Genomic DNA, 12,386 nt, shown 5'->3' on the forward strand with positions numbered 1-12,386 from the left:
ACACAAATCCATTCCTGGCACAAACAGACATTATCTAGGGGGATATTTCTTTCTACCACATCAAGCTGGTGAATAAAAGGCTATCATGCTCACCTGCTGAATTTTTGTCTTAGATCAGACTACAACCCTTAGAGAAGCATACATATGTCCATTTGAATCTGCCAAAAGAGGAATCTAATCTTGGATACTGTAATTCAAAAATTCATTTTGTTTCTTCATCATGGGGGGTGAGGGGGGCAGTGCTAGAAGTGTGAAAATAAATCCAAACAAGAAAAAAGCACCCTAAAACGTCTTTTTTTTTTTAATATTTTTTTTTTACCTCTAGGTATCTGTGTGGTCTTTAATAAAAGTCAAGAGCCTATCTTAAAGCTCTTCCTTCAGGTATTTGCCATACAAATACTCACTATCTTTACTAGTTCTACAGAGTATAATCCCAATTACTGCAATATATCATCAAGTATTTTTAAGGTTAATTCCATAAAAACCAGAGAATTGTAACATGCCAACAGAAACAAACATTCATGGCTACTACAGCAAAAACCCCAGCTCAACCATACCATCTCCACATCTCCCTTGCTTTAGTGAATCACAGAAGCCTAACACATTTTGTATTCTTGTAGCACAGTGCTGTTATATCAAGTACATTCTTCCATTTTTTGTTACTTTGTATTATTGACTGGGGCATCAATAAAGAAATAAAAACATTTTTGGGTCACTCTCACCAGCCAGGGTGTGAACACACCACTACAAGAAGTCAGCTTACAAAAGCTCCACCCTTGAGAGTTTTGAGTATCCTATTTATAAAAGTTGTCTAGCATGATCAAATGCTACAGCCAAAATATTAATCTGTCCTTGCTTTAGATCTTACACCCTTGAGGAATTCAAACAAAACAGTATTCTGAGAATTTTAACAAGCTGTTCTCTCACCAAGATGTACTGACTTCCTTGCCTCCTGCCTGATGATGAACTGGAATCATATAAATGGGCTGACCTGATTCTCTAAGGCTAAGAGGCCACCACCATTCCATGAGAAAAGTGGCAAAACCCTTCCAGGGCATGGAAAGCTGGAATACCTGGGTGTGAGGTGGGAAGGGTAGGGGGCACAACTATCTTCACTTACCCGTGGCAGTGTAGATCAGCCACAACACAAAACCATTGACTGAGGGAAAATTGACTCTGTGTTCTCCATGGAGATTATAGGCAAGAACACAGATCTACTTTACTGCTCTCAACAGTACTGCTGGCCTCCACCAGTGCCCAAAAAGATATGGCTCAAAGAAGGCATGAGTTGTTTATTTTAAACACAAAAGAAAGAGCTTGACAAGCAATGGAAAGAGAATTCAAACTAGAAATGACAGTTTAATCCTGCATTTTGAGATACTGATTTTACATCAAGGTTGGAGAGGTTTTTTGAGGCAAATGGAAGCACCTGGTAAATGGCATTGCTAATATTCCACAGAATAGCTCTCCCCACAGTAAGTGTGCACCAGACTACGACAAATAAATCTTGCCACACAATTACTTCACAAGGCCTTAATGAAATTAATGTAGCAGTGATGAAATCAAGGACATCTTCTGTCAGTAAACCACTTCTAATCTAGAAGAGAACTTTATATTTTGAGGGCTGGCTGTAACAAATAAACCATTTCTGCTAAAACAACACGAACACCAAGACAACCAAGACAATTCCCCAAGCAGAATTTACTTCCTTTTTTATAAACACTTTCCAAGATACACATTTAATATTTATTGGCCTTCTGAGTCTTTTTTTCACTCCATTTACAGTAATTACTCTTGTGCTAGCTTTCTGTAGAACAAAAGCAACTGCATTTGACACCTACATTGCTCCAGAATATCAACCCACTTGTTTCTTTTTGAGTCTTTATGTGTAGAACAGCAGTGCTTCCCAGAAGTTTTCTTGTTTCTTTGTAACTAGTTTAGAGACTTTGAGAGCAACAGAATAGTGACTTACCGTCTAGAAAGAGAAGGAATATTAACATCTGTTAATTTAAGAGAGTTACAACCCCTGTGCAACACGCAGAACTGCCACAGACACACGATAATTTAACAAAACATTCACCATCACATTGGGCAGCAATTAGATGATGTGACATGCTATGCCAGAGGACTGTATTGTTCTAACATAATGGGGAGCCATCCAGGAGATATGAAACTACCCAGTGAACAACAGAATAGGTTTGGATAAGCAGTCTGGGAGCAATAGAATGTCCATAAAATTGATATGTTATTTCCAACTTTATACTTGGTATAGACATTCATTTTTTTCCACTGCTGGAAGCTAACCAATTAAAGCTAAAACACGATCAGAGAGCAAAACAGTAATCTGGAAGAGGGGCTGAATTAGGAAGACAAAAACACTTTTATACAAGCAAAACTGGAAGGAAGAAATATTACTAGCTGAAAATAAAGGACATGTTAAGCTCTGTGGTGGATTCTGCAGGCTGATAGACCCAGAGTTCTGCATGGAACTCTGTGAGGTGGATACAGACTTTAAAAAGCCAAATTATTTCAAAATAAACAATGAATTACTTTATGAAGATCATCTGGAGGGCAAGAGTGTTCACTAACATTATTTCTCCCCCAAGACAAGCCTGTGAAGGTAATCACTGCCAGACTCAGGTAGAACATTACCCAAAGAGTGGCCTTTGAGCTGGAAAAAAAATACAGGAATCCATCATCAGCAAGGCTTATGATTAGCATTACTGACCTGGAGGGGAGACACCTGATACTAACAGGATTCTTCTTACCCAAATGTGCTGAAGATAGTCCTTTCAAAAATATATACCAAAGCCAACTGTTGGTACTACATTCACTTGCTTCTTTTAATAGCATACCATCATTGACAGGATGTAAAATCACTAAGTTTTATACTGGGCAGTCTCATCCCATAGAGAGGTGTCAGCAACTTTTCAGATGATACCTTCCATGTAAAGGTTGCTATTTCTGTCTTTTATAGTCATGGCAAGACAGTGTATTTCTTCTGGCTCAGCCCATCTTGCAATATGTTCATCATAGCTGGCTCTCATTCTTCTTTTATGAAGTCTTCCTCTGACATTGCTTGACAGTACATTCTAGTGCTCAAATTCAGCCAGTCATTCACTGACTGGAATGCAATGGATTTGTTACTACATGCCACCTTTCAAGAAGTCATCTTGCTAGGTTCATTTTGTGCCTTTTGGATATTCAGCTCTTCAATAGCTCAGTCCAAACCACTGCATCTTTCACTGTATTCAGTGCCCACATTTCACATCCCTCCTCCCTGAGCACCACATCAACCTCTGAAATGTGCATAAATGTAAAAAACACATGAACAAGGGGCACTTTCAGACATATTTGGGTCAGTATCATGAAGTTCATGCCAAAGGATGTTATGTGTTAGCTGAGCAATGCAGTATATTTTTTCCAACTGCTTCAGCCAACAGCCAACTACATGAACTATCCTAAAAAAATTGTTCTTTAAAAGTTGCAATGAAAGGACTTAATATAAAAGAAAAAAAGCAGCAACTAATTAATTTTAATTACATACAGAAACCAGGGAAACAGTATGAGATGGCTGTAGTTTGGGTCAGCTAAATGCTTAATTTTTTACATTTTATGCTTTCTTTTATTTGGGATATACATCTAGACAATGCTTCTGGGGTTTTTTTTCCTGCCATCTACAGAGTCCTAAGGTCCTTTAATGCAGCTTTCATCATCTTTTCTTGATACATACCATCAAACTGTGCTTCCAAAAAGAGATGTCATTAGGATGGGAGCCCCCAGGCACCACATTACACAGTTGCCTGGTTCATATAAATGTGAATTGGGAAAAATAATCAACCACTTTTAAATACAGCTTTAAAATCATGCAGTTGAACTTGCCTACACTATTTACATGAAACATCTTGTAGTCATTCCATACAGTAGTAAAATTAGCATTTTTCTATAAGGCAATAGCAATTGGAGATACACAATAGCATCAGGACTTTGTCCCTTCAAAGAGGTTTTACAAAGCAGTAAAACCCTTCTAGCATACACTAGAAAGCCTGAAATGGTTTCAAATTTGGTACAAATTATAGATGTACTCTGTTATTCTTGCTTTTCCCCTCCTTATTGGATTCCCATTCCTTTTCTCAGAAACACTTGTTTAAATCTATTTTTAAGCTTTTTTTTTTTCTTTTTTCTTGCCTTGCAACTCTGACATACTTTCTCCATTCCCTCACTCATGAGTTATTTGCTGGCTGGTCAAGAGAAAGACCCACATGGATACAGGGCAGTCGCACAGCAGAGGCAAGAAGCCAGCTCCTATTCCTCCATCCATGTGTACCTGTGAATGAGTCTCACTGTCAGCCTTGTTACACACTCCTGTGTAACAGGGGAGAAAAGAGGGGCCCTTCCAAGGGCACACACTTTAGCAAGGTTGTGTCTAGGAGCAAGCACAAACCTGGGCCTTCACTACCAATACTAGTTGTTTCTATCAGAAACAACCTATTCTGCTACTCTTTGGCAAAGGTCTTTGTGCAAATCAGAATTTGCACTCACAGAAACATAAGAGATAATAGTCTTTTCAGCTTTGGGGAAATCAGATTATCAGACAGCACAAAGGAACCCACCCAGCAGCCCTCCAAGCTACTTTGCATACAATGCTTGCTATGTGTTGTCCTCCCCTGAAACATAAATAATCAGTCACTGCTGGGGGAAAGATCCAGGACATGATGGACCAGTTAGTCAATTGGACAAGGCAAACACTCTTCTCCTAACATAAACAACCTCTTCCTGTGTCTTGTGTATCTTTAGGTGTTTTTTTGTAGTCTTCAACAAACATCTGATCTCCAACTGTTCATGTGACCTTTGACTGTATGAGGGGTTTTTACTTTGTTTGTTACTTTAAAACCCTAAAATACAATTCAGCAGCCACTGGGCTATTTCCTGCTTCAGTCATACCTATGTTCACAATCTAAAGAGTAGAGCTGGCTTCATCTTAAAAGCATTTCCATTACTAATTTCCACTTCATTCTCAAAGAAATGCAGTCTTAACTCCTCACATACACAAAGTAACTAACCTCAAAAACACAGGCAGCAAAGCTATTTTAAATGGCAACATGTAGTTTGCAATAAAAACATTATATACTGATACAGCACTGAAAGATCCTAAAGCATTCAAGCTCACATTTACACAGCCTCAAACTTCCTATGACCTGCCTTTGCTCTGTTTAGACAATATTCCACTCAGCTTCTGGACTAAACCTCTGGAGGCTGCTCCCTCTTGCTACTGAGAATGCAGGCTATCTAAAGACAAGGATGCACAGGTTTAGAACGCTATTTAAGCACAGGCAATTCCAAATGAAAGTTGGTTTTCCAGAAATGCAATAGGATTTTCTGCAGTGTGGCTGAGAAACTCAGCTAGTATGAAATCACCGGAGAATGATACAGTAGCTTTAATTTTTGCACAGAACAGACAAATTCATTGTTTTGAAAGGTCATGACAGTAAATTGCATGGAATTCAATTTACCTCCCTCAGATGGATGAGGGACTGAGTCAAACATAGAACAGTGGAAGCCTTTGGCTCCAAGAAGTCTGTGCTGATTCAAACCTACTCCTAGGCAGGCAAATCGTCCTTCCTCTCAGCTACACATTATCACAGCTTGTGATTTTCAACTAATCTTTTTCCCCAGCTGTCACATTGCAGCAAATTGTGTCATAGAGGAGCATCAAAACAATGGTCATTGCAAGAAAAATTTGTTTTTAACGAGGGAGTTACCAAATATAAAATTACTTGTGATACAGACACTGATATAGTTGTCTCACACTCATTTCTCCACATCTGAAGTGTAATACAAAAAACTACAGGAAACAACACCATCAGCACAATACAGAAAGACAAATACTGGAAAAGAAAGCAAGTGTGAGGATTACAGAAAGACCGTGAAGACAGCAAGTAAAAGAATACCCTTCCCAGGAGGAGAGTGACACACCTGTAACAGGCGCCTTGTGTACAACTGAGAACAACAGCTAGTGAGCAGTTCATTCCTGACTGGATGCTTGGCACCAGGCAACAACTCTTACCTAAAGCTTTCTGGGTATTCAACAACAGCCATGTTGATAACATCCAGTGCATGCTGATAGTGCTTCTGAGCTGAAAAGAGGAGGGCCAGTAGATGAAGTGAATTCATGTCATCTTTGCACAGTTGCAGAGCTTCTTGAAGATGGTCTATAGCATCTGAAATCTAGAAGGAGATAGGGTAGAAATAACAAGAGAACATATCACTCTTTCAGTCCTACATTATACATCAAAAATAAGAACAAACAGAGTAAATAGAAATTCTGAAGAAATTCTGCTTAGGCACCTTCTACTATCAAAACAGGCTGCCAAAATTAACAGACTGCAGTGCTTGAAAAAAACCCACACATTCTAGAGAAAGAAGTCTGCAGTATTACTAAATCACTGCTTATAAATAAGAGCTGCAGACCTGATCCCATCAACCCCCTCATCCTTTGGCATGGTGATTCTATGATGTAAACATATCCACCACAGATGCCCAACTCTCAGCTCCATTTTCTAGGATGAGTGGCTGGCTCTTCACCTGGGGGTGAGCATTGCACATGTCTGCTGCATTTTGCCTCTCATAATGGCTGTACAAAGCCTTCCATTATTTGGATCATGAAAATAAAAATCAAGTTTGAACGTTCAAGGGTAAAAGAGTCAAGATTTAAAATGCCGTCAGAAAAAGAAATATATTTGCAAGCAGTGATGTAAAGAGCAATCCTGACAATCACAGCAGCAGCATGTTATTAGAACCAAGTCTCACTTGGCAGAAAACTTAACATCTATAATGAATGCAAGTCTATCACACACTCTTTGTGATCCAGTACACTATTTTAGGCTATCTGTTCAAAAAGCAAACTTAGCAGATTTTCTTTCATTTGTTTACTGGTAAGTTTTATGTAGAGGATTTTCTTTAAGATTCTTCAGTGTCTGAAATTACTGTTACATAAATTATTTCATTTCTGTGGGTCTGGAAATCTGCAGAAAACAAAGCATAGAAGTGTATAAATGTTTTTTCCTCATGTATGCTTTCCTGCTCCTTCTCTTAATGGATGGAGAATGTAGTTCCTTCTTTTCTACTATGAGAACTTCCCACCTAGCAAAGCTTTACAGACATTCTTCTACCCTGGCACACCAGCACTGTCAAATTCCCACCGCCTCCACAGACCTCTCACAAAAACAAGTAGCACATAACTAAAGAAAGCAACAATGACACTGCCTGCAGCTACAACAGAGGTGGTTGATTATCTAAAGCCCAGGTATCCTTCTGGGAGCAGTGTATATTCTGTTCATAGGACAGCTTCATCCTAATGTCCAAGTGACATTTCTCTCTTGCTGTGCACACATGAGCCATGATATTTAACGACTGTATTACTGGTGACTCCATGTAAGCCTGGAGATCAGTGTGACTGCTCCAGACATAACCCCAAACTGGCATCTGGCCCACAGCATCAAAACTGCTGAATGTCCTGGCTTGGATTCAGACTGGGATACATGACTGATTGCTCAGCTTTAATGAATTACTGCTTGTCAGTGGAGCTACTTTAACTACATGTGTTATTAAAGCCTACTGCAAAGGTAAACACATTGGCTTAATCACCCATGTTCCCTCAGCAGTTTACTAGAACACATTTTCATACAATATAAAAATTCTAGCAATGACAAGACGACTTGGAGCCAGGACCAGACAGTGGTGGGCCCAGATCTGCTTGTCCACAAAGTTCTTCAGTAGATATACCAGAGGTATATAAATTTGACTTGCTAAAACAAAGCTGCTGTCAAGAGTTCTTGCACTCAGGACTAAAAAACTCTTCTATTTCTCTGTCTCAGAGCTGCACAAGTACTCATAAAGAAAATACAAGTTTGGGGAAAAGCTCATTAGAAGGAAACCTGCAAATCAAACAACTGGAGAAGACTTGGAGCAACATCATCCAGATGATCCTGCTTTGAGAAGGGATTGAACTGGGTGATCTCTAAAGGTCCTCCTCAACCTATTCTATGATTAAGACTTAGGAAGGGGATCCTAATTTGCTAGTATGAATCAGGCAAAGAACAACACTTGCTTTGCTGAAGGACTTCAGAATGGTAGGGGACCTTACATGTGAATACACAAACTGAGACTTCGCTTTATGTGTTGAAAATCACTTAGGATCAAACTGCAGGTAGGTCCATACCCCTATCAGAGGCTGGCCATCCCAGAAGCTCTCCGACTCTGTTGCAACATATATGAAACAGAGCAGAAAAAATCAAGTTGTGGTCACTCCTGCAAACCTGGGTCTGCTGGACAGACAGCCACATACTGCTGAAAGAAACATCATCTCAAGTAATTCTGTTCTGCAGCATGGGGCCTGCAATGGCTACATCTCATTTCAGTGCTTCCCCCTAGTACCATCAGAGTACACAGGTAAAGGCTGGCTTTGAAAATTAATGATGCTTCCCTGGCACCTAATTTATTAACTTGAGTCCAAAAAGACTCCTTAGTGCTGTAATACCATTAGTAGCCTACACTAATGTACTGCTGCATAATTAGAAACAGTGGACAAAAATAATATGAACTTTATGCCTTTAAAGAAAATATTATGTTAAGCAACAACCTGCAACAGACCATATGCAATGAAATACAAACTAAATTTACAGATCAACAAAAGCAAGATATTTGGCAGCAGTCAACACAAACTTCTTTTGAAAGATGTATTTTTATTTAAGTAACTATATAATTTGAGAAAGATGGAAGCTGGTGCCACCCCAGATGGCACCCTGAAACATGAGGGCTTTATCAGAGGCAGGCTGCCATTTTAAAATTCCCTACAATATTGCACTTTAAAATAATCTTATTTCAGCTGGACTGCAAGTCTAAGTAAGGTCTACAATTAGAAGAAGTTACAGTTCCCTGATTTATCATTCTGTTAACAAATATACCACATGTTTTGCATGGCACACAGGTATCTTCACATCACACTGATTAGGAAGCAAAGACGCTGCAGTAGGCCAGAAATAGCATCTTGCAGCATTACCAAAATAATGCCATAATATGGATTGTTCAGGCTGTCTCTTATATAGTAGGATTTATTTCAATAATGCTATATGTCTCCTTAAAAACAATGCTGGTACATCACAATTATAGGTATAAAAAGGAAAACAGAATGAGTGTATTCCTAACAGTCGAATGAACTTGGATATTTAAAATGGTAAATGAAACAGGAACCCTTAAGAGGAATTTTCAGGCCTTATAATTTCACATCAGTTGACAGTTACACTTAATTAACCATTACAGCTACCCACTCCATCTCTTTTTATAGCATGGAAAGGAGAAAGCTTTACTGACTGGCAAGCGCTTCCATTGAAAACAGGCTTGCTACAGCTCACCAAAACCTCAGGAAAGCAGGTATACATCTATGGGTTATTACTTAGTTCTTCCTACAAGTCTTTCTTGATCACCAGAACAATCTAGGCTGGGATGTAGGCAGAAAAGCAACATGTTGCTGTTCAGCAGAGGAGGCAGTTGGTGGTCTGAGAAAAAGACAGACCAGAACTACCTACATCCAAGCAGTCACTGAAAGAAACACCTCTTGAATACCTCCTAAAACAGAACTCCTCTCTTTCAGGAGATAGCAGTCTCTCCTCCTTGAAACCAAACAAAAACTGGGCAAAACAGGTGAAACATTTTCTCTGGTCTCTTAACTGATGTTTATTTTAGCTGTACACCCGGACACTTGGGAAGGAAGTAGGTGTTTTCTGGATAGTGCCACTTGAAACTTGAGGTCTGTTGGAAGTCCACAGGAAACTGGTGAGACTTGCAGTGCTCAACTGCTGACCCTTAGCCATCCTTCCCTTTCCATTCTCATTAAAAGAAAGATCTAATCAAGTATTAAAATGGCATGATGGCTATATTTGTTGTTTTTACATATTCAGTACTGATTTACATGGCAGTCAAGGTCACAAACACCACCACCCTCAAAAAACGGATTCAACACAAAATTAACAAGAGTGCTGCTGACTCTAGAGAGTCATTTCCATAGAAACTGGTCTGCTTTTTAAAAAGCAAGGCAATGCATTAAAATCAGTCAGCTTTAAAATGTTCATTCTACCTTGTTTTTGCTGATCCAAGTGCTGTTACCACAGAAACAGGAGAAGCAGCCGAACCAGCCACTGTGAGTTGGGAGCTACAAGTCTCATTTGTCGCTGGGCTCTGCCAGCCAGGCACTGCAGGCGGAGATATCCACTGCAGCAGGTACAGACCTTGGCCTCCTGAGACTTCAGCTCAGGGGGAAAACCAGACTGAGAGACCCTCCTCACAGAACGTGTTATTCTACACTGTGTTTGGCTGAAAAATCCACTAAAACACCCTGGGGCTGATGTAGACCCTCCAAGTCTTCCCAGTGACTCCAGTGGTCCTGAAGACACACACACACATACAAAGTTCATTATCATCATTTTTTATCTTGGTTGCTGGTGGTTTCAAATGCCAACTCTGCATGAACCTTTTATAACCATTCCTCCTCTGTCACATCCTCATCTCATGTCAGAGGGATGCTTATATTTTTCCATTTCCCCTTTGCCTTGCTCAGTGGTGACAGAGACAAGTACTATTGGAAATATTTTACAGCCTCCAAGGAAGATTAATTGCTCCAGCTTTGCCTGGCACTCTACTGGTCAGCTGCCTCTCTTGCTTTGTTCCATGAAAACACTCTCTTATCTATGCAAGCTGATACCTATATTTTTCAATGCTGGGTGCAGTTACCTCATTTATTGACTCTGTTTTTCTCAGTAAATAGGCCTTTTTGTTTCCATAGTCATTCAGGTATTATATTATAACCTACTATGTAGAAAAGGCCTGATTTATTGGTATTATAGCATTGCCTGATGAAAGCCCCAACTGTGATGTTCAATAGTTAATGCAATCTATCAAAAAAGGTATCATTTATCCTTCGGTTAATCAGAAAGAGAATATATTAGATACTTTAAATAATTAAGGATATTAAAAATGCATTACCAAATGTTTACCATTAAGTAAACCGGCAAAAGAAGAGTAGGGTATTTTACAGCAGTCTAAAAATAAAGATGTCTCAGGTATCTCCTCTCTGTCCAAGCATGCGTTAAAGATTTATATCTCACTTGATGGGAGCAGAGCAGGAGCACCATCGCAGGGGTCAGGCTGACACTACATAATACACTGAGATCACACAGCTGTGGGAGCAGAGGCGACTGGCACAACATCAAGGATGAAAACACACAGGTGAACTAGACAAAAGAGGAAAGTGAACATGGGGACAAGAGACTGAATGGAAAGAACAGGAGGGAAGGGAAATGAAGCAACAAGAGAGATGAAACAACACTGCAAAGACAGGCTACAACCAGAAAAAAAAAAGGGTAATGAGTTAAAATGCCAGTAACAGTGAAAACAACAAAAAAACAATGACCGCAAAAATCTTAATTTTATTTTTCAGGATATATTCAAGCTGTAATGCTTTACTCATGGCAAGCAGAAGGGGCGGCAAATCAGACCATCTCCCTGTGAGGCCAAAGCTGTGAGAAAAAAGGGTAGCTGGGTGTTCTTTAATGAAAGACCCTGAGCAAACTGCATCATAAAGCAGCCAGTAGGCAGATGAGAAAGTTAAATAAAGCATTTTAATTATCCTTTCTTATTGCAGGCTCACAGCACACTGCTCTCATTATGAAAGGGTTACAAAAGTGACATTATCAAGAGGGTGCTCTCTTGGAACAATTAGTTTAACCTAATGAACACACAGCTCCCCTAATTAGCTCAGGAAAGTAAGAAATACCCAACTGTTCAACTCTGTAGTGTAGACCAAGGAGAGAAAACTGCAGCAAGCAGAAGGCCTGCCAAACAAAGAAACTACAATGATGAAATTTCAAATCTAGCTAGAGAGGTATTTTAAAAACAGAAGCTGCTCCAAAGAAGACTTTAGCTTTCAAACAGAAAGGACAGAGAAATTCAACACCCCAATTTTAAGAAAAAGGGGCAGAAAAATAAAGCACAGTCCAAGTGGTTGGTTTTTTTTTCCCTAAAGGCAGTGCAGAGCATTTTTTGATCAGCTTCATTTTTATGAGTTAACACCTGCAGCAGCATTCAAATGCCAACTAATCCCACTCGCTGCAGAGCTCCAGCACGCGTCAAAGCCCCGCGTCAAACGTGCCCAAGTTTGGAATAAAGCAATCCCAGCGCGCGATCTGGCACGATACGGAACCCAGCATAGCGGGAGAGCCTCTGGAGCAGCCAGCAGCGGGACACAGCGTGACACCAGGGAACAGGAATAAGCACACCTCGCTCATCCCACACACTCAGGGCTGCTCCAAGACTGCTCAGGAGCTAGAGCT

The 12,386-nt window shown here is 39.9% G+C and overlaps 1 protein-coding gene across 4 annotated transcripts in view; it reads right to left on the reverse strand.

Annotated features, from left to right (window-relative positions):
• Positions 1 to 12,386, reverse strand: part of TTC7A (tetratricopeptide repeat domain 7A) — a 240,570-nt gene that overhangs the window by 82,534 nt on the left and 145,650 nt on the right. For all 4 annotated transcript variants that reach the window (XM_039697785.1, XM_039697786.1, XM_039697788.1 and 1 more), the window contains one exon: positions 6,068 to 6,228. In XM_039697785.1, coding sequence (XP_039553719.1) covers positions 6,068 to 6,228 — 161 coding nt within the window. The remainder of the gene's footprint in view (positions 1 to 6,067; positions 6,229 to 12,386) is intronic.

This window comes from Passer montanus, unplaced genomic scaffold (genome assembly GCF_014805655.1).
Source record: "Passer montanus isolate IOZ18808 unplaced genomic scaffold, ASM1480565v1 scaffold12, whole genome shotgun sequence".
Classification (NCBI taxonomy): Eukaryota; Metazoa; Chordata; class Aves; order Passeriformes; family Passeridae; genus Passer; species Passer montanus.